General features: G+C 37.0%; 1 protein-coding gene across 1 annotated transcript in view; it reads left to right on the top strand.

Annotated features, from left to right (window-relative positions):
- The first annotated feature begins 1,103 nt into the window (after nucleotides 1–1,103).
- Nucleotides 1,104–27,698, top strand: part of LOC141317960 (pre-mRNA splicing regulator USH1G-like) — a 28,467-nt gene continuing 1,872 nt past the window's right edge. Inside the window, exons 1-3 of the mRNA XM_073833170.1 lie at nucleotides 1,104–1,350; nucleotides 26,144–26,203; nucleotides 26,902–26,922. Coding sequence (XP_073689271.1) covers nucleotides 1,104–1,350; nucleotides 26,144–26,203; nucleotides 26,902–26,922 — 328 coding nt within the window. The remainder of the gene's footprint in view (nucleotides 1,351–26,143; nucleotides 26,204–26,901; nucleotides 26,923–27,698) is intronic.

The raw sequence follows: 27,698 nt of genomic DNA, 5'->3' as shown, positions 1-27,698 counted from the left end.
CTGACGAGCTGCGCACATTCACACTGATAATGAACATTGATTCGCGCAGCTCGTCGGTAAACAACGGCTGTGTGTAGTATATACGGCTCAACGTGAAATCACGCACCTGATGGCATTTACCGCTGATTACAGAACCGGCTTTACTGATAAAACGCGCAAGCATTATCGGCCGATTTGTATCGGTGCATCCCTAAATAACAGTGTTAAAATACATAATCTAATACAAAATTAACAGTTTACATTACAATTTTAATAGAAATGCCCGAAAAGGGCACCAAATGCAGTTGTTACACTTACATGATGATCAAATTCCTTGTTTAATATTGACAAAACGTTTAAAATATCCGCATAATCTTTCTTATCATTTCCTCAACAAAAATATGTGGACATCATAACCCTTGTCTGCTTTATTGTAAATTTTGAACTTTGGAAATCTCCAGCAGATGACAGTGTTGATTTTATTTCAGTTTATTATTGTTTATTTTATTAAGATTTCACATTTTTAAAAGTTTTATTTAAAGTGTAATTTTAGTTTTTTTTTTTCTTTTTTGTTTTTTTTTTTTGCTGTAGAGATACAATTGTAATTTATAAATGATACAATTTATTTGTGTAATTACTTTTATTTGAATAAAGTTCTATTTTGGCCCCTATAGTAGGTGTTTTTTTATTATTTTATTTTATTTTTACTTCCGTAATATTTGGGGGAGGGGGCACAAAATAAATTTTTGCTTAGGGCACCCATTTGGCCAGCAGCGGCCCTGCTGTCGTCCTTGCCTGACCTCTGTCCGACTCCCTAAGGGTGGTAGCGGGTCTTAGGGGTGGGTGCAGCCGGATTGGCCCGCCCCGACCTGTGACAACAGTCTCTGTTTTGGTCCATTTACACTAAAACGGGGTCTGTATCTTATTCAAAAATGCAGGAGTAGTGTAAATCTTAACCGTAGCAAAAGTTAGGCGTTTTAAAATGAATACACACTAGTGTAGACACAGCCTTACGAAAAACAAGCGGAAATTGAACATTAGATATCTTAATTTGCAGGGGTCTGGGGACTATGTTTGTCTAATTGCTTTTGAGTAATTGTACTTTGTTTTGTTTATGTTCTATAATGCCCAGTGACCATGATGAGGATGGGATCAAGGGTGTGGCGATTGGACTCCTAGTGGTTGTGGAAAATATGATGGAACCTCTCCCATTCTTCTACAATGACAGTGCCCTGGTGATTGAGGAAGAAGTGGTAATGTGTCACCTTAGTGATGTACCTAATGCTTTTCTGAACCTGATGGGCCTGGTGTTCACATTAAACCTTGACTACTCAAAAGATTCAATTATGAATGCAGCACCTGTTTATTGGAGTCAGATCAGACTTCTATACAAATTTGAACTTTCAAAATGCAGTTAAAATGCAGCTTTAAATGACTCCAAATGATACCAGCCAATGAAGAAGGATCTTATCTAGTAAAACAATTGATAATTTTCGAAACAAATTAACAATTTATATTCTTTTTAACCTCAAAACTTGTATTGTCTAAGTTCAATTTAAGTTTATTTGTTTAGCGCTTTTCACAATACACATCTTTGCAAAGCAGTTGTATAGAAAATAAAATATTTTTACTATATATTTAGTAGATATAGATGTAGAGTCCAATATGTAAGTCTGCATGAACTGTAAATAGAGTTAGGGTATGTTTTTTTTTTTTTTGGAAAGGGCTTTTCATGTACAATGCATGTACACTTTGTAAAGGTTCGGTACTTCTGCAACGATTTAGGCAATTTTGAGGATGGGGAAGAAAATTAGATAGCAGTTTTTCTACATAGCCTAACTGTACGGACCATATTTTAGACTTGGACAAGAAAATATATAAATTGTCAGTTTGTTTTGAAAATGACCGATCGTATGCTAGAGAAGATCCTTATTCCTTGGCTGGAATCATTTAGAGCAGCATTTAAACTGCTTTTTGGAAGTTCAAAACTGGGGCACCATTGAAATCCATTAAATGGAGTAATCAATTAAATTCCTGAAATGTTTTCCTCAAGAAACATAATATTTTATCGACTGAAGAAAGAAAGACACAAACATCTTGGATGAGAAGGGGGTAATCTGTATTTTTTTGTTTTGAAAATGAATTTCTCCCATTAAGAGCATTGTTGTTTTAGATCTCATTGTTTAAGTGGAACATTGATATTCTTTTTTTTTTTTCAAAGACTGTTTTTGTAGTTGTTTGTACTGCTTCCTCTTTCCTTGTCATGTTTCTACAATTGGTAATTGACCATTTTTTAATAGTTTAATGTGAAGATTTTTTAAAACTGCTTATTGTGAATTATTCATGTACACTTGTTTCTGCAATGAAAATATCTGATAATGACAAGGAGAGTTATTTGTACTATTTTGGCACTAAAATGTGGTGGATAGAGGGCATAGGGTTTGTGGAGAAGTTTACACTTGTTTGGGTGAGCTGTGTATATGTGAAGATTTTTGAATGCAATGTATGTTTAAAAAATAAATGCTGAGTTTCAATTTTGCTGTTGTTCTGATTTCATAAAAAAAAATCTTATTCCAGATAGATATCTAAAACTACTTATCAAAGCAATGAAGTCCAGTGAACTCAAATAGTTAAGTTATGATATTGAGGAAAAATATTTTTTTTTATGTCAGTTAGACTTGGTTCATGGTTGAGAAAACATAAAAAAATAAGTTGACTTGAAAAAATTCAAGTGTTGTTTATTTGATATAGTAAGTTGGCTCAACTTACTGCAAGTTATTTCAACAAAAACGTTTAAGTTGAGTGAACTTGACACCTAGTGTTGGCTAAACTTAACTGAGTCATTGCAAAAAGATGACTTGACTAAGTCAAGTTGAGTCAACAAATCATTTTTTACAGTGAAGATATATTCTCCATTTAACCTGAATATAAATGCAATTTAATCTGTATTTTTGTGCGTCCTCTATAAGCACCATTTATGAGCAGTGCGCATGCACACAAATGCCTAAGGGAACCCCGGAGTAAGAGAAGGAACCTGTGATGATCAAACATAAAATAAATCGAAATGACAGGGAACAAAAAGATACTAAATGAGTCATTAGGTTCAATGTTTAGTACAGCTGCATTTTTTTTAGATCTCTATTCAGTTAAATAGAAGAAGTTATTACTTGGTAACGTTATTACGGCCCTACTTTGTTGAACTAATGTGGCTCAAATGACGCAACCATGTTCATTAAACAGTCTTTAGCTAGTTTGTTTTCACAACAATGCAGCACAAATAAGCAAGCATTTTACTTTTTGAAATACACTAGTCTGCTACTGTTGTGTTGAATCGCCCGAGTGTTTATTTATTTATTTAAATGCCTTTAAAAGATGTAGTTTTGTGAACATGGACAAAGAACTGCCAGCCATGACGAATGCCAATAAACCATATACAAAAGCTCATTTGCCCTTAATGTAACTCTTTAAAATGTTCTTCTGTTTTTATTGTGTACAGTCGCTGGAGTGTTTTTATTTAAATGCTTTTAAAAGATGCTCAGTCATGTAGTCTCAGTCATGTAGTTCGCAAAAGGAGAGCTCCGAGCCTTGACTATCATGTCAGTAGTATGAAAACACTCGCTCAAGGCAGCTCTCTCCGTTTTAAATAAAACTGCTTTCAAACGCCTGAATTTAGCTCTTGGTGTGTTCTAATAGGTAGATGGAATGAAATCGCTGGAATATTTTAATTTTAAAAGGCCGTATTTATTTTAATTTCCCTGCTCATCCCCTTCAGTTAAGTGGAATGGCTCCTTCAGAGTGGGTATTATTTTTCTTACGTGGTTGGTACTACAGCTTCTGTGGTTAGAAGCATGGTTTCTTGTTAGTAAGACATGTGGGCTTACTAATTTATGTTCTTGGGCACAATTTGCAAGCTAGCATGCAGTACAAGCTATATCCTCCATTTAACCTAAATAAGCAATTTAATCTGTATTTTTGTGCGTCCTCTATAAGCACCATTTATGAGCAGTGCGCATGCGCACAAATGCATAAGGGAACCCCGGAGTAAGAGAGGGAACCTGTGATGATCAAACATAAAATAAAGTGAAATGACAGGGAACAAAAAGATAGTAAATGAGTCATTAGGTGCCATGTGTAGTACAGCTGGATTTTTTTTAGATCTCTATTCAGTTAAATAGCAGAAGTTATTACTTGGTAACGTTATTAACAACGGCCCTACTTTGTTGAACTAATGTAACTCAAACGACGCAACCATGTTCATTAAACAGTCTTTAGCAAGTTCGTTTCCACAACAATGCAGCACGAATAACCAAGCATTTTACCTTTTGAAATACACTACTCTGCTACTGTTGTGTTGAATCGCCCAAGTGTTTAATTATTTATTTATTTATTTATTTAAATGCCTTTAAAAGATGTAGTTTTGTGAACATGGACAAAGAACTGCCAGCCATGACGAATGCCAATAAACCATATACAAAAGCTCATTTGCTCTTAATGTAACTGTTTAAAATGTTCTTCTGTTTTTATTGTGTACAGTGGCTGGAGTGTTTTTATTTAAATGCTTTTAAAAGACACTCAGTGATGTAGTTCGCAGATGAGAGCTCCGAGCCTTGACTATCATGTCAGTAGTATAGAAAACACTCGCTCAAGGCAGCTCTTTCCGTTTAAAATAAAACTGCTCCCAAACACCTGAATTTAGCTCTTGGTGTGCTCTAATGGGTTGATGGAATGAAATCGCTGGAATATTTTAATTTTAAAAGGCCGTATTTATTTTCATTTCCCTGCTCCCTGAGTGGAATGGCTCCTTTAGGAGGGGGCATTATTTTTCTTACGTGGTTGGTACAGCTTCTGTGGTTAGAAGCATGGTTTCTTGTTAGTAAGACATGTGGGCCTAATAATTTATGTTCTTGGGCACAATTTGCAAGCTAGCATGCAGTACAAGCTATATCCTCCATTTAACCTAAATATAAATGCAATTTAATCTGTATTTTTGTGCGTCCTCTATAAGCACCATTTATGAACAGTGCGCATGCGCACAAATGCCTAAGGGAACCTATTTTGGTTGCACTGATCTATCGACCCCCAAAATATAATAAGGACTTTTTAATGGACTTTGCAGACTTTTTGGGGGATGTCATACCGAAATATGAGCAGCTCCTAATTTTAGGAGATTTCAATGTTCACGTTTGTTGTGCTGCTGATTCTCTAGCAAAGGAATTTCTTAATCTTTTAAATGCTTTTGATTTAACTCGTCAGGTCAATGTACCTACTCATCAGCATGGTCATACACTAGATTTAGTGTTAACTTATGGTTTTTCTCTTTGTGATTTAGAGGTGTGTGAAAATGGTTTCTCTGATCATAAGACTGTTTTGTTTACGTTTTTATCTATGTCTAATGTGTCTAAGCCGATTTGTTCTGCTCGCCGGTCTCGGCTTATTACTCCAAGTACCAGGGAAGCTTTTTCCTCATCTTTTAGTGAAGTGTCTTTACAAATGGATGTTTTAAACTGTGATATAAGTGCTGAAGAGCTTCTTTTTCGGTTTAATTGCACCTGCGCACATGCTTTAGATTTAGTGGCTCCCCTAAAGACACTTCATCATAAATCGAGATCTGAGCCATGGTTAGATGACTTTACTCGCTGTCTTAGGCAAATATGTAGAAGATGTGAGCGAAAATGGAAAAAGGATAGACTCCAGGTTTCCTTGCAAATGTTTAGAGACTCATTATTCCGCTATCAGAAAGCTGTAAAAACAGCAAAATCAAGGTATTTCACTGAAATTATAAATAAGAACTGCCATAAACCAAAAATACTTTTTAATATTATCAATGCTACTATTAGTCCTTCTCCTTGCTCTTATACTGAAGTGTCTTTACTATCATGTGATGATTTTCTCAAGTTTTTTGTAAACAAGATAAATGCTTTACGAATGGGGGTAAATACTGTTCTGTCTGACCCTACGATTCCCATTAGTTGTACTGCTGTTTTAAGTAATTTTACTCCCATTACTGAAACGTATCTTATAGAATTAGTGGAACATCTTAAGCCATCTGGCTCTTCAACAGATGTGGTTCCCCCGTATTTTCTTAAACAAGTTTTGGATGTGGTGGGTCCATCTCTTTTGGTTCTGATAAATCGTTGTTTAGAAACTGGAACTGTACCTGATTTGCTAAAACATGCAATAGTTCATCCACTGCTTAAAAAACAGGGCATGGATCCCACCATTTTATCAAATTATAGGCCCATCTCCAACTTGTCGTTCCTTACAAAGATTATGGAGAAAACTGTTTTTGAACAACTGCAAACCTATTTAGCGGACAATATGATTTTTGAAGTTTTTCAGTCTGGTTTCAGAAAATATCATTCAACAGAGACTGCTTTATTGAAGGTTTTTAATGATATTCTTTTAACATGTGATTCAGGCAACTACGCAGTTCTTGTGCTGTTAGATCTTACTGCCGCTTTTGACACTATTGACCATGCTGTCCTTCTTGATCGATTGGAAAGTTATGTAGGTATTACAGGCAGTGCATTGGAGTGGTTTAAATCCTATCTTACAAATAGAACTTTCTCAGTGAAGAAAGAAGAGTTTTCTTCTAGAAGTGTTATGTTACCTTATGGGGTTCCTCAAGGATCCATTTTGGCTCCTATTCTTTTTTCTTTATATATGCTTCCTCTTGGTTCCATTTTTAGAAAATATGGGCTGTCTTTCCATTCATATGCCGATGATACACAAGTCTATCTGCCAATAAACCGGAATTCAGATGGATTAAATACTATCCTTGCTTGTTTAACAGATGTAAAGGCTTGGTTGTCACTAAATTTTCTGAATTTTAATGAGGACAAAACTGAAATTATTGTTTTTAAACCCTCAGATTCTTTAAATGTTCCAAATCCAAACCTTGGAGGGTTATCCCCATGTGTTAAACAATATGTAAAAAATTTGGGTGTGTTGTTTGATGAACATCTGAGGTTTGATAGACAGATAAATTCTGTGGTCAAATCATCCTTTTTTCAGCTGCGTCTTCTATCTAAAGTAAAGTCCTTTCTTTCATTAAAAAACTTTGAGAAGGTAATTCATGCTTTTATTACTACAAGATTAGATTATTGTAATTCACTTTATGTTGGGATTAGTCAAACAGCTTTATCCCGATTACAATTGGTTCAGAATGCGGCAGCTAGACTTTTGACCGGGGTTCATAAACGGGATCATATTACTCCAGTTCTGCGGTCCCTGCACTGGCTCCCTGTGCGTTACAGAGTAGATTTTAAAATTTTACTCATAGTCTATAAATCACTTCATGGTATTGCGCCACCATATATCTCAGAATTACTCGTAGAGCATAGTGTAACCATATCCCTCTGGTCCTCTAACCAGAGACTTTTGTCCATTCCAAAGACAAAGCTGAAGTGCAGGGGCGATCGCGCTTTTGCCTCTATTGCCCCAAGACTCTGGAATGGTCTTCCGATTTTTATTAGAATGGCCTCTTCTGTGGCTATTTTTAAGTCTAAACTAAAAACCTATCTGTTCGATAAGGCATTTAATTCTGGTTGAAGCACTTTGTCCTAAGTCTTTGTTGTATGTTGAATGTATTGTTTAATTCTTGTGGTTTTTATAACCTTTTTATGTATTTATCATTATTGTGCCTTTGCTGTTTTTAGTTTTTATTGGAAAGCACATTGGTCAACTCTGGTTGTAAGAAATAGTGCTATATAAATAAAGTTGCCATTGCCAAGTTGCCATTAAATGCTTTTAAAAGACGCTCAGTCATGTAGTTCGCAAATGGAGAGCTCCGAGCCTTGACTATCATGTCAGTAGTATAGAAAACACTCGCTCAAGGCAGCTCTCTCCGTTTTAAATAAAACTGCTCCCAAACACCTGAATTTAGCTCTTGGTGTGTTCTAATGGGTTGATGGAATGAAATCGCTGGAATATTTTAATTTTAAAAGGCCGTGTTTATTTTCATTTCCCTGCTCCCTGAATGGAATAGTGATGGGTCGTTCTTGAACGATTCGTTCATTTTGCATAGGTTAAGCGTATGGGGCTGTAACGTGATGAACGAACGACTCGGACCCGAAGACTCGAGAGATGAACTAATCAATTCTGTTTCCGGCTCCAGCAGCATAGGTTAAGTGTATGGGGCTGTCACGTGATGAACGAACGACTCGAACCCGGACAGATAGAAGTGAGGGAGCTAATCATGAAGACCCAGGTAAACAATGCATAAAAATGACGTTTGCAGTAGTATTTAAACTTCAAGAACTTTTCCGTAGTGTAACTTCAATATGAAGACCTTACAAGGACTATTGCCACGAACCAAAGGAACGTTCATGCAAACTATGCCTCGATACTGGGAATCCTTCAGGTTGTGTCAGTTTTAGTTTGGCCTGCCTGCAGTTTGCAGGTAACTTGGACAGAATATACCTGAAGTAGCCTACTCTTATGCTATATTTTTGCAATTCAAGGAATGTATTATTGTCTAATGCAAAAGGGTTGATGGTTATGTTACGACAGTAAGTGTACTTTGAACTGAATAACGTTATGTGGTTGGAATATCTTTAACTCATTTCAGTTATGCTTTCTAAGTTAATTGTTATACACGTATATTCTCTAAGTCGGGTGACGTCCACAGGAGAATGAATCGTTATTATGAGGAGTAAGCCAATATACTGGGACCATTGTGTTAAAGGGATGCAGCCGTCTAATATGGGGAAGGATTGGAGGGGGGAGGGAGTTAGGTTTTGTAGTTTTTCTGTTGTTTATTGTTGGGTTGACATTTTTGTTGTGTTATTTTGCCTTGCATATTGGGTGCATATTGGAGGTTTTGGGTTAAACTTTACAGTTGCATATAGTAAGCGTTACTATACTGATGGAAACATAATGTTTGATTTCTCTGTATTCTATAGTTAAGAGATATGGTATTCACAAAAATGGAATATTTCAGGTTGTAACCACGTAATTAAACGTAAGAAAATTCTTACATATCTCAAGCAAAACAAATCTGATATAGCTATGCTGCAAGAAACCCACCTTAGCACTGAGGAATCTGAGAAATTTAAACGGGGATGGATTGATCAGGTTTACTCAAGTACATTTAATACAAGGAGTAGAGGTGTCGCTATTTTGATCAGGAAAGGCTTAGACTTTAAAGTCCATAAAACATATAATGACCAGGAAGGCAGATGGATAGCTCTGGATTCACACTTAGAAGGACATAAGTGTACTATTATGAATATCTACGCCCCTAATGTGATGTCTTCAGATTTCTTTAATGAAATCTGCAATATTATTAGGAATATTGGCAATTCTAACATAATACTAGGTGGAGATTTCAATCAAGTTCAAAATGTAGATCTTGATAAGTCCAGTAACAAACAGACCACTTCACTATTGCATTCAGCAATAGACACTATGATGGATGAATGTGGCCTGATAGATATATTGCGTACATTGCACCCCCTAGAGAAAGATTTCACATTTTTCTCAAATCCTCACCAGTCACACTCTAGGATTGACTATATTTTAATTTCAAAACAAATGGTGAGTCAGGTTCAGTCAGCTTCAATCGGAAATATTGTTCTCTCCGATCATGCTCCAGTGGATGTAGTCATTACAACTGCAAACAATTGGAAAAATACTAGATGGCGCTTTAACAATTCATTATTGCAAAATGAGACCTCATGTTCCTTCATTCAAGCAGCAATGGATGACTATTGGTTATATAATAAGGGCTCTGTTTCGGATCCTGGTATAACATGGGATGCTTTTAAGGCCTTTTTGAGGGGTAGGCTTATTCAACACTGTTCGTTACGCAAACGTTTGGAATCTGAAAAAATAACTAAACTGGAAGAAACAATTAGGTCCTTGAAAAAACAAAACTACAGTCATCCGGATTCTGCAACTTTTAATAAATTGAATAGTCTGAAATTGGAGCTGAATGATATTATACAAAAAAAAAAAAGCTGAATTTGCCCTATTTTGCACAAAACAAAATTACTATGAAAAAGGTGAGAGAGCAGGTAAATATTTGGCACATAGAGTCAAACAGCTGAGCACGCAGAATATTATTCCCTCTATCCTTGACGATAAAGATAAACTGATTACAGATGGAAAAGACATTAATAAGGTTTTTACAAATTTCTATCAAGAACTATATACATCACAAGGGAAGTACCCATTGAAAAATACGATAGATTCTTCTCTTCCCTGCGGATTCCATGTCTGTCTACATTTGATAGGGACTCTCTAGAAAATGATATCACATTAGAGGAAATTAAGGATGCCATAAGTGATCTCAAACCCGGTCGTGCCCAAGGGAAAGATGGCTTTCCCTCTGACTTTTATAAAAAAATCTCTATAGCTATACGCAGAAATCCAAATATCAAAGGTGTTCTAGCCGGTCAGCAGGAGCATAAAATATTTCTTTATGCTGACTTACATTTAGCAATCCACAAATAACGGTACCCACAATGTGCTCTTTAATTGATGACTTCTCTCAAATATCAGGATATAAAATTAATTGGAGAAAATCAGAAGTAATGCCTCTGTCTAAAAAACATAATAATATGTTAGAAGTGCAATGTCCATTTAAATGGGTTTCATCTGGGTTAGTGTATTTGGGAATCAAACTTATACCTGGACTGGAGAAAATTATGCAGGCTAACTTTCAACCAGTTATCCAAGAGATCCAAAATTTGTTACAGAATTGGAGCAAATTTACAATGTCTATCTTGGGCCGGATTAATCTTGTTAAAATGATAATTGTTCCCAAAATTAATTATTTGTCATATATGCTTCCCCTTGTGTTACCACTATCACTTCTGAAGGAATACAATAAGAAGGTAGAATCCTTTATCTGGCAAGGAAAGAAACCCCTTTTTAATCGTATCAAATTGTATTCTTCGAAAAGTTCGGGTGGGCTCTCTCTGTCCAGAGTTGACTGGTATCATTGGTCATTTTCACTATCGCAGTGGTCTAAAACCAATTTGGCACCTAACGTAGCCCCTAGGTGGGTTCATATTGAAAAGGAATTGTTGGCCCCTTTTCCAGTAGAGGCTTTCTTGACACAACTCGCTCGACCAGTACCTGACCAGAATCCTGTTCTTAGATTTGTTAGAGAAAGTTGGAAATTGTATCACCAAAACTTCAAACAAAACCCGTGGTTGACAACTAGAGCCTCTATCTGGTATAATACTAAATTTAAAATAGATAGGAAGCCTTTCTGCTGGACACAGTGGGCCAATAAAGGGATATGTTTCTTGGATAACCTGTATGAAGGAGAACATGTGGTCTCATTTAATCACTTGAAATAAAAGTATAAACTGCCAAATAAGGACTTTTGGAAATACCTGCAAATAAGACATTGTCTCCTTGCAACCATTAAAAATGGCCCTGACCCACCAACGGATATACAACACATCTGTACCACAAATAGTCATAAAAAAGTAGGTTGCTCAGCGTTCTATGCCTTAATCCAAGATGTTAATGCACCAAATTTAAGTGGACTTAAACTGGCATGGGAACGAGATCTGGGGGAAACAATCAAGGATGAAATCTGGAAGCAGGTTGTATCCAAATGGCATTCCTGTGTTCGTGAAATTCAATCCGAACTGATAAACTATAAAATATTTTAACAGGTGTTACTGGACTCCAAGCTGGATGGCTAGACTTAAATTAAGAGACGATGACCTATGCTGGCGATGTAGAACTGATACTTGTACTATGGTTCATATGCTGAATGAATGTGATAAGGTTAAGGAAATGTGGGAAAAGATTGTACATTTTGTCAATAATACTTTTAGCTTAACACTACACAAGAACCCTGCTCTCTGAATGTTGGGGATTTTACCAGAAGACACATGCCTCTCCCAGCAACAAAGGCAATGGTGCCGTTTAGCTATGGTGTCTGGATGTAGAGTCATTCTGAGACATTGGAAATCTATTACGCCCTCTTCGTTTAGGGAGTGGCTAGAACTCATGTCCAATATTGCTAGCTATGAACGTGTGATATTTAGAGCCTCAGGACGCCTTGATCTTTATATGAAAATATGGGGCTCTTTCCTTGCATTGATTGAGAAAATCGTATAAAAAGGAAAGTATAATGTCAATATGTTCTGTCTCCTTAAGACTATATGTAAAGTCTAAAATACCACGGTGTGACTAAACCCAAATATGCATTTATTTTTATTTTTTTCTTAACTTTATTAATATTATTATTATTTTATTTTATTTATTTTTTTATTTTTTATTTTTTTTGGGGGGGGGGGGGGTGACAAGTGTAAAATGTCATTTTCATGACTGTTATTGTTAAGTATTCTATTAAGTCAGTCTTGTTACTGTCAATTGTTTAAATTAAGTTTGGACTTGTATTGTGTTCAAAAAAGCAAAATAATAATAAAAAAAAATAAAAAAAGAAGTTTTGAAACACTTCTACAAACCCAAATTCCACAAGAGGCCCAGCATGTCGTAAAATTTGTCATTTGACACCCTGGCCCCAGCTAGCCTGAAGCAAACCTAACTAACTAAGAACTCGCAACATTAACACAAAAGGACACTTGTTCATAATCGCAAGGAAGGAGACTGTCAAATTTGGAGCCAGTAACCAAGATTAATTGTCAAAGAGATGTACATCTTGAACATCTTGAACATCACATGACAATGTGAGATTTTGGTTGGTGGGCTCCCCCATGCACAGGACACAGTCTAAATTATTTCTACACCCTTTTTACCTTTTCCTCCCTCACAGAACACATCCTTACATCCACAGTATGGCACAGGAAATTGCCTGTTCACATATACACCTAAAATGATGATAAAAAGGACTCATGAGCAACTCATCATTTCTATGCATAACTTCCTATACTCTTTGTAACCCATACATTTGCCTATTATATTTTAATCACGTTTTGATAACTATTGAATAGTTTAATGGTTTATATTGGTGTTTGGTATGCTTGAACTCGAAATTGCATTCATGAAATGTTTCTATAATCCAATTCTTTGTAAAATGTATTTTAGTCTTGTTATCGAAATCATGTCCTAATTTGTCTCTGCAAAGAGAGGGAGATTGGGACCACGGGACAGATCAGATGACATTGTGATTTATGGTTTGGGAGGAGGAACCAGCAGTACCCCGACTAAGGACAATGTTCTAATTGGTCAAGACACCATCTGGGATGTGTCCAAAAGCTGAGTTTAAATACTCAGGACACCATCAAAACACTCTCTTTTCGCTCTTGTCTGCTCTTACTCCTTACTCTTACGCTCTCACTCTCTTACGGCTTCGTGCCGCCGCATTTCAACGCTGCTGGCCTGCATGCCAGCTGCTCCTCTAAAGGAAACATGAGGAGATCGTTACACTTCTGTCTTTTACTTAAATTCTTTTATTTCTTTCCGTTGAGAGTTTCGTGTTCTAGTTAAGTTTTGCCGCAAGCTGTGACCCCAAACGTCTGTGCCGACCTGAACTTTAACCAGCGCACAACTCTGCATCATCAGCCAACGCCAAAGACTTCACAAAGGACCACAGAACCAACCAATCAGCAACCTCGGGAAACCCCCTCTTTCTGGAGCGACGCAACGAAAGGAATTCCCTCGGCACAGAAAAAGGCAATGCAAGTACAACCTCCAGGTTCTAACTGAACTGGTGCATTTGATATAAAGTTTAATAACCTCTTTGAGAGACTCAATACGAGGGTTAATTAAGTGATTGATGGTTGTTCAGGTCTGAGCAATTACACATATTGCTTTAAACTTGGGACTTCATATTTTCATTCCTTTAAACTCATTCTTTCCTCACTTTCTCTTTCTGCAACCTGTGTGAATGCGTGTGTTTATGTTAGATTAGTTTGTATGTCTTAGGTTTATCCAATAAAATCATATTTTTATTAAAAAAGATAAGTATCTTGTGTTTCGTGCTTACAAGTTAATGCCTTAAACTGCCGATTTTGCTACTGTGCTGATATATAGTGTTTTCTCTATATTCTGGATAGTAATATCCATTGCAGAGTTTCTGTTACACGGCTTGTTTGATGAATCGCGGGTTGACTCTGAACAGCCTTAAAACAGTGATTCTGTTCAAATTCCCTATTGAATCATATTCGATTCCCTTTGAGCTAAATTAAATGTACTTAATCCCTACAATGTGGATACTGAGCTAGAAGTCTTCTAAGGACCCCTAAAGCTTGAAACACACTGCATGATGTTCGGATGTCCCAGACTAAAGATTGGCATCGTAGAAAAAATATGGCGAGTTTCAAAGACTTCTGTTGTGACGGTCTTGTGACCAAAGACAGTCTACGATAATTTTCTGACAGTGTCAGAAATGCAGCCTGATATGGTGTGTGTGCTGCCAAAACCCACATTTATAGACCAGCCAAAAAAATGTGACATGAAATCACTGTGACATGACACTAAATTTCTTTAAACTTCTTACATCAAGTTATTAACCCTTCCTCTTTCGCCGCTAACACTTTTTTCAGCACACATAAAAACTACAACTGCCAAGTTATGCTCTTTATGTTAACCACTAGCGAATGCTGATGACGTTATATTCTTCTACAGTACTGTGTGTCGTAGCCTACATGTCAAAGGGGTTATCATCGTACATTTTACATGTGTGTTGTACTCATGCTTATTAGATCCATGTTGCACAGTGTGATCAGCAATGATCTTATGGGATTGCTAAAATTGTGCAGTGAAGGATTAGGTTTGTCTTGTCCTTTCATTCCCCAAAGATCATAGGATTTCAGCTGGGTCTCCCTCTCAGTTCTTCTTCACTTTTCACTACAGAGTCAGACCCTCTTATGAATTCAAACCCGGAAGAACGTGATCGCAAGTCCAAACCTTGAAACCATCAAGACTTTCATCCGAGACTGCATTCTGACACTCGTCACTAACTAAGGCAATGCAAGTCTTGTACATTTAACTAAACAAAACAGAGGTTTTGTATAAGCTGTAGACCCTGTTGTAAAACAGCACTGATGGTTTCACTCAAAGGTTAATTGACTTCTTTTTCCATGGCTGCATTTTCTTTTTTCTCTAATGGCTTCATTCATTCAGCCTCACTTGCCCTTCCCCCATGAATGAGTGATTGTATGATTGTTTGTTTAGATTAGTTATGTGTTAGTGAATAAAACATTTAGTGCACAAATTAGTTTTGATTCTGTTATTGCTTGTAAATTTTATGTCTTTTTTATTATTTCGATCTACCTACATGCTATAAGGCTTTAGTACTTTAGGAAAGATATTTTCTGGGGCCTATAATTTAGGCTCAAATTCGGATAGCATGGCCTCTTCACTTTTTGAGGACATTGTACTCAAGCTTTACATGTTCTCTTCAAGACATTGTCCCGACAAGTAAGGTATTGGCTTGGATGGTCCATTTATATTGTCTATAATTAGTAAGAGTTTACTTTCAGGGACTGTCCCTGATTATTGTAAACATGCTGTAGTTCAACCTTTGCTAAAGAAATAATAGTAGTACTACTACTACTAATAATAATACATCTGGAAAGAGTGTGTTATGCAATTATATACCAACGTCAAAGCTAGTACAATTGTTAGAACCTTTGTTCTGGGTCACTGCAGTTTCTCAGGTCTGTCGAGTGGATCAGCAACAAGCGCTTGGGATAGACAACAACACACCAAAGTCTAATACAAGTTGGTTTATTGCTATCTACCAAAGAAGATGGGGCAGTCCCATCTTTTATACAGCACCCTTACAAGCCTTCATGTAGGCGGGGGTTCACATATCATTTAAGCAAATACTTCTACATATGGGAAGGAAAATTACAGATGATCCAGGGCAACTATAAGGAAGAGAGGAAGATAGTGCAGCCGCACTCAACTGGTTTCCTGCCGACAGATAACCCTGAAACAGACAGACAAAACATTCCCAGAACGAACTGTCATCACACTCTTAACTGAAGTAAACTGCAAAAGACAAGAAAACTACAAAATATTAACTCAAGGAAACTGCACTGCAAAACACATTAATTCTTATAATCCCCTCTTCCAGACTCTCTCTAGAGTCTGGATTCTCCAGTATCCTTCTGTGGCAGTGGGCGATATCCTGCAGAGATAGCAGACACCATAGTATACATACGTTGTGTGAAACATTTCACAATGCATGGACCAAAAATACACAATAAAAACAAAATAAGTAATACCGGTATTATCATTGAGACATAAGGTGCAAACGTGCCAAATAGGCTAGAGAGAATACCCCAATTCCAATTGTTAGTTCTAGACTTTAGCTCATCCTCATATATCTGGGATGAGATCTGCTTCATAGTAGCTACAGCAGTGCTAATTGATCCCTCGGGCTCATCATTTGCAGGTATGTATGTGCAGCATTTGTCACCTACAACAGAACAAACCCCTCCCTGCTGGGCAAGAAGCATGTCCAGAGCCAACCTGTTTTGCACGACCACCTGTCTCAGTGCACGCAGCTAGCTTTGTACCCCTACCAGTGCAGCTGTGGTGCTGTTAACAAATGATGCCAGTCGATAATGCATGATGTTCTGTTGTCTCAGTAGGTCAGAGACGCCGAACTGAGGTACCATAGACTTCCAGAACCGAGTCCAGTGTGACCTCATCTGATGTTCATCAGGGACGTCCTCGTTGTCCACTGATCGTTTGCTCCTGAAAGACAAATCACGTTGTGTATGCATAACAGTCACACGATGTTGCAGCTGCACTGGTGCACAGAGGCCTGTCCAGCTCATCCTGTAAGTGTTGTTTACAGTGTCCTCACCACAGTACCAGTACCAGTCATCAGCCAGCACTGCACCTTTCGCTGGCCAGGGGGACTCACAGAGCGTGAGCAATTCAATGCAGGCAGTGTTCCTAGAGGTGTAACAAGCAGTATTATTTCCCTTAGCACATGCTGCGGTGTTCTTCTCACATGAGCCCCTCTCGAACTTTGGACAGTAGCTTTGCAGCCACCTGTCTATACCCTGCCCTTGGTTTATTATTTGTTTACAATTTGTAGCACTTATACCTGTCACGCTTTCACCTGATGTCCCATTAAAACAGTAAGGAAACATAAAACCTTCTGGTAACACCAGGCTAACTTTTACATCAACAGTTTCAGTTTCATTTTTACTTGATGCACTACCTTCTTTCTTGCACGTTTCATTCATACAACAGTAATTATGGTACCGTTTAGTTTCATCAGTATAGGGTGTCGTTACCCTTTTTACACACCTAGGAGACCATACATACATTTTCCCTGCATAATATGTACAGAACACAGTGAAATTGGGGGGTTCGCAGTTATGGACAAATGGTTTCAAGGATACAGTTATTATGGTGCGGAATAATTCTTGACACACCACACAAGATTCATTGGTCAGTTGACGTGCTGTCCAGTTTGCATACTGCCAGAAGAGGTTTCTTTTGGCCTCCTCCTTTGAAGCGTTGGGTACCATGAGTCCAGCTAGGACAATACACATTATTGCTCTGGAAAACAAAAACAGTTAGTACTTGTAATACATTGTTCTTCATTTCAAGGGTTTCACTCTGGTTGCATGAATCCACTGTGGAAAAAGATCAGTTAAAACAGCAGTTCTGGTCACAGCTAGTATCTCTGTAGGCCCATCATACAGAGAGTCATTGAGGCCCCCGGTTTTTAGTTTCTTTATCAATACTTGATTGCCCACTTCAAAGGGGTGTGAGTTAGCTTTCGGGATCTCAGGGTGTTTCATGTTAACCCTTTCCCAGAACTCATTTAATTTTTCTATTAGGCCTACAGAGTACTCAGACATATGATCAGTTAACACCACACCTATCCCTACCATTCCGTGGCGCCAAGGGATGGGGAAAGGTCCATCACCACCTCATAGGGTGATAAGTTGTCTAAATTTGGCTGAGGTATCATTCTTAGGTCTGCTAAGACAATTGGAAGAACCCTTGTCCAATCGGATGTATTCATACTGATCATTGCTTTTCTTATCTTTTGTTAAGATACTTTTGATGTGAAAGGTGTGCCCTTATCGGAATCTATTGATACTGAAATACCATATCTGGGTATGATTTCTTTGGTTAAAAACTGCACTACAACGTTTGCATTTTCCTTCGCACATGGAAAAGCTTCTACCCACTTAGGAAATTTGTCCACAAGCACCAAGAGGTATTTAAAAGGTCCCCTCTTGGGCATGTGTGTAAAATCAACCTGCCATTCAGTAAATGGTTGGTTAGGCCTCGGCAGGTGTTGATGTTTTGCTGGAGGTTTGCTTATATTATTTTTAGCGCAAGTTAAACATCTGTCAAGAATGTCATTAACCGTTTGCGGTAATTGGTCGACGCAAAATAGACCTCGCATTGTATCTAGTACCCCTCTTCGGCCGCGATGAGTGATACCATGAAATTCGCGGACGAGAAACGGTAAAACAGACGCAGGTAAACACAGTCGACCATCTTTGTCACGCCAGAGGTCATCAGGTCCCTCAGACGCAGAAAAAACTGACAAAAATTGACGGTCAGTCTCACTGGCTGCTTTCTGAACAGCGACAAGGTCAACATCTGGAATCATTGACGACGTCATTTTTGAGGTTGACACTAGAGCTATATTAACATGGGGGCTTGGAGGCCCCTCTTGAGCAGCCCTTTTTGCATTTAAGTCAGCCAGTGAGTTACACTTACTGTAGCCTCATCTGTGTATAAATTCGATTGACCCTTTGTTTTTACTATAGCTAGCGAGCAAGGTAGACAAGAGGCCTCAATAAGTGTTTCAACAAGATGCTGTTGTTTACTGAAGAAAATAGTTTGCAGTTTCATCAGCAGAAGTCAGCTTCAACACTCTCGATGGAGTGCAGACAGCGACTGAGTGCAGATAGAGACTGACACACACACACATAGAGGCTTTATCTATCTTCAAGGTTTTCTTTGCCAGGCAAGACTCTTTATCAGTGTGTTGGACACACACACATTTAGGTCGATCATTTTCTGGTTTTAGGCAGGGAACAGCCTCGGAGAATGCGTCTCATCAGACTTATAACCCATTTTTGACATTATTATGAACTTATAATCTGCGCCAGTGAAATGGCTGTGCCACGACAATTTTATCAACATTTCCACGAAGTGTAATGGTTTGTCCACTTCTGGTAACATGCTCAAAATGTCTTTCATAGTCGAGACGGACGGCGGAGTTATCTCTATGTGGCCCTGTCGTTTTGTTATCCATAAATGAGCTTCATTTATTTTCTCAACGGGCGCTAGTGGGGGCGCGCAATGCTCTGCGGAAGTAAGCGCGGGCACGTTAGGCGCGGGTGCAGGATAAGAAGGCGGCGCGCGTGGCGAGAATGTGGAAACAGACTGGATAGAGTTTGTTTGTAAATTGAGTCGCTTTGGTCGTTTGGGTTTTTTGCAAATTGACTCAGCCTCAGCTAATAATTGCTTCTCATTTTTTCCCTTAGGCTTTTTTTTTTTTTTTTTAGCACGACATTCTTGACAGCTTTTGGTAGCGAAATAGTTTTATAGTTTGCATTTTTAGCCAAACATCATACCCTTCTTTCATATATTTTTGGTCCCATTCAGGGTCACCTTCGCCTTTATATGTCAATCGAAAAGCTTGTGCCATATGATTTGGGTCAAAAGAACCCGTTCGTGGATATGTAGGATACATCCCATTGGCTTCGGTCCAACCCGACAAATTATTCACCCATAAATTTCTGTAAAAACCCCAACTACATCTATTCATCCAATCACTTGGTGTTTCGCCAGGATTCGGTTTAGGATAGGTGGCTCCCATGATAGATATACAGATAATATAGGCTATACAGATTGATAGATATACAGATAATATATACAGATATTCACCTCACCACGGGACAGACCGAAACTCGTGACTCACACTTTTGCTTTTAATTTCGTTTTCGATTTTGATTTCTATAGCGCTCTTCCCAGCCTCGCTGAGGGTATACCTTACGTCAGTACAGATAGTCAGACTATACTCTGTCTTACCTTACTACGCAGTTAAACAATTGTTAATCAGACAGTCAGACTATACTCTGTCTTGCCCGAGTTACGCAATTTAATCAGCAATTACTAATTAGACAGTCAGACTATACTCTGTCTTGCCCAAGTCACGTAATTACAGACACACAGTAATAGTAATGTCACTAATCAGGTAGTCAAACTATACTTTGTCTTACCTGATCAGAGACATCACGAAGGGGTCACCAGATTGTTAGAACCTTTGTTCTGGGTCACTGCAGTTTCTCAGGTCTGTCGAGTGGATCAGCAACAAGCGCTTGGGATAGACAACAACACACCAAAGTCTAATACAAGTTGGTTTATTGCTATCTACCAAAGAAGATGGGGCAGTCCCATCTTTTATACAGCACCCTTACAAGCCTTCATGTAGGCGGGGGTTCACATATCATTTAAGCAAATACTTCTACATATGGGAAGGAAAATTACAGATGATCCAGGGCAACTATAAGGAAGAGAGGAAGATAGTGCAGCCGCACTCAACTGGTTTCCTGCCGACAGATAACCCTGAAACAGACAGACAAAACATTCCCAGAACGAACTGTCATCACACTCTTAACTGAAGTAAACTGCAAAAGACAAGAAAACTACAAAATATTAACTCAAGGAAACTGCACTGCAAAACACATTAATTCTTATAACAATGAAGAAGATTTAAATTCAAAACCAGTCTTTAATCATATCTTCAGGCAGAACCAAACACAAAGGGCAAGCAAACACAACCATTACATAGACAAATGAATGTAAATTAAACAGACTAGCTCAAATGGTAAAGCAGAAACCAAACCAAAACACAATGAAGACATGATCAAATATACCCCTTGGACATCACTTTTGGCCACTACTGTGTATGCTGAAGGTTCACCACAGTGATAAACAGAACACAATATTTCCCATTGTTCATTGCAATATTTGCCTCTAGCTGTTAGGGGTTGTTTTACATTTTAATTGTATATTTACACAAAATGTGTTAGTCATTATAATATTTAAGGCTTTATAATCCCTTTCATGTGATGTGTGTGTCTAGGTGTTATTTAGGTGTGTCTAGGTGTTATCTAATGACCTTATAACCAATATCTGTTCAATAGACAATTGTCGTCCTACAGTTCAACAGATATCTCATATACTTTTAGCGCTTTTCACCATGTACCGAAAAATGCTTGCTCTTGCCTCAATTGGTAAGTCTTTTTAAATATTGTTTATTTGTAACACTGTACAATTAGGTTTAATTCATTAATCCTGTTTTATGCATTGGTATCACAAACTATCATGAGTAACTATTGACTGATTGATTTATTGAAAGAATGAATGAAGGTTAATCTATCTAAATGTTAATTAATAAATGTACTATTGTTAATAGTTAGTTTGTGTCCATTTACAATCCATTGACTAATGTTAAATTATCCAGCACAGAATGTTAAACTTGTATTAGTATATGTACAAATCGAACTTTATTATTTCTTTCATGTATATTTTTTTGTAATTAGTTCTAGCACCTAGCCTCCTGAACAATGGATTAAAAAAAATAAATAAATTGATGTCCTTTGTAGAGATAAAATTTAACAAGTTTGTAATTTACCGGCTAGCAATTATGGATTGTTTTGACAGAGACTTTAATAATCTAAAGAAGCCAAAAATCTTCCCATTCTAAATGTCACTAAATATGTTATTCCAAAAACTCACACGAGCAGTTAAAGAAATTTGAGATCTATTGATATTTGAACAAATTTCTTTGTTTTACATGTTATTGAAAAGACTTCAACAAATAAGTTAGTGTTGTCAAAAATAGGAGAGTCTAAAGAATCTTTAGGATCAAACTTGACTAAAGGGACAAGAATTGCACCAAAAATAATGGCATATTCTTTTGGGGGGACAGGAAATACAAATTCTTGCATAAATTGTTCATGAGTGAAAAGGTCACCACAATCATCTAAAATATTAAAAGTATATTTTTATCAAACCAATTATAAAAAAAGAGATTTAGTTTTATATCTAATATGTTATTGTACCAAATAAAATCACTGTGGAACAAAATTATAATTATATATAAGGGACCAACTTATTAAGGCCTGTTTATGAAAACAAGATAAAGTTAAAGGTCTTTTAGAAAAGTCAAAGTTGTAAAAAATGTATACTTCCAACAGAATTAAAAATACGATTTGGAATAAATTTCCAACAGGGTGTGGGGTTGTTTTAAGATGTCTTAATCCTTTAAATTTATTAGAATTATTAAGAGTGGAAAAATCTACTAACTCAAAACTCCCCATTACCCAATCAGCACTTTTTTTTTTTTTTTTTTTTTATTAAGTGATGTTTAGAATTAGATTTAGAAGTCTACTACAATTTTACACATTGTTCTACACATTTCCACAGAAACATCCAGTGCTATTGCAGGCTAAATAACCTGAGATAACCCATTGGCTTTAGAAAGCAGTACTCTACCTGTTATTGACAGATCATGCTGATCAAGAATTTAATTTGCGTCGGATAGAGTATAAGAGGTTCAAAATTAAGATTTGATCTCGTTTTCTTACTTTTACATATAATTATACATAAATATTTGATTTCAGATTTGTCTGGGATGTCACACATTTTAACATCAGTAGAGTCTTTCATAGATTCACATTTATGGATATTACGACATTAATTTTGTGGAATGCTAAAAGAACTGAAATTTCCTGGCTTTTTTCATGATAATTAAGGTCTAGGGGCTATGTAACTGCCATGTAAGTTTCAAAACAGTCAATCCACAGTAAACTGCACACAGCCTGCTTTTCACAAGCTGCTGTGACTTCCGTAAAAATGTGACGTCTGATCTACTCAGTCACCGCCTTAAGTCACCACCCAGAGCACCAACCACTGTCCCACCTTTCTTTTGCCAAACCCCCAGACAACATTGCGTGTATGCCATTGCTGAGCTACAACAAAAAGGAAACAAGTCGAGAAAAAGCTGTTCAGTCGATTGATGTCGAAACTACATCATTGCACAGGCTTCCGAACAATGTTAATATAAAAGACCAGTGGCACATCAACTTCAGCCCCTTTCACACAGCTATTCCGCAAAATACATGGATAATGTATCCCATGATTTGTTCCGGAATTGTTTGATTTGGTTCATTTACACACATTTTTTTCCGGAATCTGTGCGTGCTTTTCACACAATATGATTGTAAAGCGCTTTGGGTGTACGGCAATACACAATGAAAGCGCCATAAATGCATCATCATCATCACAATCTGTAAAGATCCCGCAGAGACATGTGAATGTGAGAACAACAGTTACGTAGGTTACTGCATTCGGTGTTTGAAAAAGAAAAAAACATTAATTATCATTCTGAAACATCCTGTTGAGTATCACCAAGCCACAGGAGGCTAGGCTACAGCATACATGACCGTAGTTGCTTGTGGTTGGCCTGGCCGTGCGCCACTCAGAAAACAACCGGCCAATCAGAAGAGTGGCTCATGAATATTAATTAGATGGGCTAAAAACGACCTGTTCTTGACAGAGCTCCTAAAAAGGAGCTGTAAAAATATATTGAGATGGATTTTGGCTATTAGACCGCAAATATATATTCTTAAGGACATCAACAACTAAAGTAAACCTCCAGAAACGTGTACAATATGTGACTTTTAATACCCAGGATTCCCTTTAAGGAAACTGGTCATTTTTATGCTCTTGGAATGTTATAAATCAACGTCCCTTGAATGTTAAGCTGAATGCTTCATCATGCAAACTTAAAAAAAAAAAATAAATAATAAAAATACTAACATAAAGAAAGCTGTACATTTGAATGTTTCCATAACCAAAAAAAGAATGCCACACACAGGGGTGGTGCTGGGAATTCTGGGTCCCATGCACATCTGCTATGGGTCAGAGAAAACCTCAGTATTAGTTGCATTTGTGATCAGTGGCAGCTGGATGCAGTCATTGCATGCCAATGTGCATTGACTCATTTAGTTTACACTCTAAGTGGATTGGTCTCTAAGCGAGATCCTATTTGTCAATCGTCAGTCATCGACGTGACGTCTCTATTCCCTCCTTCAGAGAATGAGGGTTACATATTTAACCGAGACGTTTTTCAACATATCCTAACCAGAATACACAGAGGTCACACAGAGCTAGACAAGAGCATTTGAGGTTTTATTTAGAAAATAACTGCCCTTTTCGCTACCCTTGGCTCGCGGCGTTACATTTATGTCCTAAGACACGAAACGATCGTTTTTTATTAGAAACTGAACAGTATTTATATCAATTTTTACCTTTGATACACAGCAGTGTCCATGCAACCTGAGCGTGTTGCATCTAACGTAGTATACTCAAACGGCGGAAGCAATCCGTCGCATGTATACGACAGAGATTGTAGGTATAGTGGCTATTCAAAATAGTAATTACTTGCATGTATACTTGCGTATACTATGCCAGAGTGCATACACATGTAATGTGCCGGATGCTGAGCTCAGGACAGATGGACATTGCTGTTGTAGGATCTCGGTCGAACAGATCACCAAACAAACTACAGAAATTACCACGTTCCAGGATAATCAAAAAGATTTTCCCTCCCAATCAGTTGTCGATCGTAAAACTCAATCAAGACACTCACACAATGCCAGCTAGTCTACTAGTCTTCCCTAGTTTTGACCCGGCCTGCCCGGTTAACATTAATCCACGTCAGAAGCACAGGTAGACAGTAATTCACAGGACACTAAAACAGTGATAACGCGACTCTTTGTCTGAGAGCACCCAAGAAACAGATGTCCAGTTTTCGCCTGACATAAATTTCAATCACATAAACAGTAAAAGGACAGATTTACACGAGCCTGCAGGGCACAGGATCCATCCAGCGCACTCTCGTGACCCCTTCGGACATCCTGTTCCCCCTCCTCTGACATTCCAAACACACCCCGTCTCTCAACTGAGAGCACACTGCAGAGACAATCTTTAAGAGATGATCAACTTATTAGTATTGCTATTAGAACTACAGGATCATATGTTTTCATGTTTTCTTTTAAATGCTTGATGTGTTTTATGTGATCGTTGGAGTTTAATCTATGCATTATATGCCTTTAGAAAAGGAAGTTATCAAATGTATTAGTATGCAATCAATATACCCTTGTTTGATATGGAATGAATGGTCCTGATGAATGCCACACAGCAAAATGAACGAAAGTTTGGTATTGCGTACAATACATGCCTTACAACAGTTTATTGAAGTTAATAACGAAACCTGCAGAGATTTTATTATCTCAAGTTATGCACCAGAAGGAACAGCCCAGCATCATGGGTCGTACTTGAGTGGCCAGCTTAAAATCCCATGTTTTCCCAAATTTCCATGTTTTAAAGCTACCTGAGCTTTAAAATTTCCTAACGTAATATTTAGGTTTATTTATGATCTTGGCCATGAGCATAATATGAACCTCAGAGTTGATAAAGTATACTGAATAAACCACTTCGCTGGGCGAATGATTAAGAAGCTTAATCTATTAATTGTGAATCAATTGGATCAAGTTTCGAATCTTTCAATTCGATTCATTATTTGAATCATTATAAATTTGAGCTGAATCCTTAACACTAAGTATCAAAGGTAAAAAAAAAAAAAAAAATATATATATATATATATATATATATATATATATATAATACTGTTCAGTTTCTTGCAAAAAACAATCGTTTTGTGTATTAGGACATCAATGTGTCATAATGAGATGCAGGGTGTGCATGTATTTTTTTTTTTTTTTTTTTTACTTTCAAAGGTTTGGTGCCCATCCACTGCCATTACATGACTAACAGACTGCAACAGTTTGAGTTAAGAATATTAATTTAAAAGTCACCTACATCTTGGATGCCCTGGAGTTAAGCCAACTTGTTCCAACTTGTAAAAAGCATCCACGTCTCGTAGAATTTGTAATTACAACTGAAACTGAACTGGGAATCTTCTGAGAGCTACGACTTGTACCACATGACCGCTGTGCCATCTGACCAATGTAGGCTCTGTTTAGGCATTGATAGTGTTGCCATAGAAAAAACATAATTCCGAGTCTGAGGATGTGAACAGCTCCGAGTAGAACCTCACGTGTTGGCTCCTCAAAATAACGATAATTACAACTTGGTGTGAACACAGCATTAGTGTCTGTTTTCATTGTGACTCATTAATTTTTCATTTCTGTATTCGTAACAGGAATTACTTGTGTGTTCACTGTGAACTTGAGCAAATTTGAAACCACCTCAAGTAAACAAGGTTTTCTTGACAACTGAGATTTCAGGGTATATGTGACGGTAAATGAACCTTGATTTCTTAAATACGCCTCAGTAGTAACAAAGTCTTACCTTCACAGGATGGGTGATGGGTGCTTTTAAAAACTGCGAAGATGACACAGTTTACGGTACTGCTTATAAGGCACTTGTTCAACACCTCGGCTTGAACAAGACTGACGTTCCAAAAATCCAGCTACTGCCCTACTTCATGGACCCTCCTAGTGATATTTATGTGGATCTGTATGTGACCTCCATCATTGATGTGGTATAAGTCCAGCATGATTTATCTTCTTATAAAAGTCATGAGTGTCAAATAGTTTATAATGTCATAATTCAACTCTTAATTTATCTGCAGAATGAAAAAGCCCAGAGTCTCTCAACACAGGTCAAAATGATAACTGTAAGTTTTTTATTTATTTATTTATTTATTTATTTATTTATTTATTTATTTTTAATTATGATTATTGGCTCTTAATCTTTTTTGAGTGATTACCTCTATGTATTATTATTATTATTATTATTATTATTATTATTATTATTATTATTATTATTATTATTATTATTATTTCTTGTATTTGGTTGTACCACAGCTGTTTTTTTTTATTTTTTTTATTATTATTATTTTTTGTGTGTCATGGCCCACAACTGGTATTCCCAAACAATTGTATTCCCAATTGTAAGTCACTTTGGATAAAAAGGTCTGCTAAATGAATAAATGTAAATGTAAATGTAACAAATTTTGGTTACACAGGTGATTTGATTACAGAACCCCAGTGATGGACGAAGTACACAAATTGAGAACATCAAATAAAATTACATATACATTAAAATAGTATTACTCCAGTAAAATGATTAAATACCCCTCTTCAATTTTGCCTGAGTAAAATACACACTATATATCATTTGGGTGTAAATATGGTGACAACATACAATATGCAGTCACCTGGGGCAAAATGTGTTAATGTTTTAAAAAGAACACTATGCAGACATACTTTGTTACTGTTATGATTTTTGGGCTAAATGATGAATAGGTTAAAATGGGAGCAGACGCCACCTGGAGTAAGATTGATAAGAAAATGTTAAAGTGTTGAAGCGGACATGAAATGAACATGATGGACATGATTTTTTTTTTTAAGTTTACTGCATATATATATAAAAAAAATCTGCTACACATCAGCCAAATATTTAGGGCAAAAGAATAAAATAAAATCAATACATTATGTGTTATGTGTGGGCTTTTTTAAATATTGCGGTTACATGTTGTAACTCAGGCACTTGCATTCATAAATCTTTTGCACTTTATAACATCCAGCAGTTAGAAAATCATAAACTGTGTAAAAGGTGTTTGTTTTTTAACTAATTTTTAGCTAGCACCTCATAGTTACTGAGGTGTCCATAAACGCCTGTATAACCAAAATGTGTTGATTTTCATGAAACTGCTTTAGTAAAAAACAAAACAAACAACAAAAATTTGTTTG

Source organism: Garra rufa, chromosome 1 (assembly GCF_049309525.1).
Source record: "Garra rufa chromosome 1, GarRuf1.0, whole genome shotgun sequence".
Lineage (NCBI taxonomy): Eukaryota > Metazoa > Chordata > Actinopteri > Cypriniformes > Cyprinidae > Garra > Garra rufa.
This window is presented reverse-complemented; position numbering and strand designations above follow the sequence as displayed.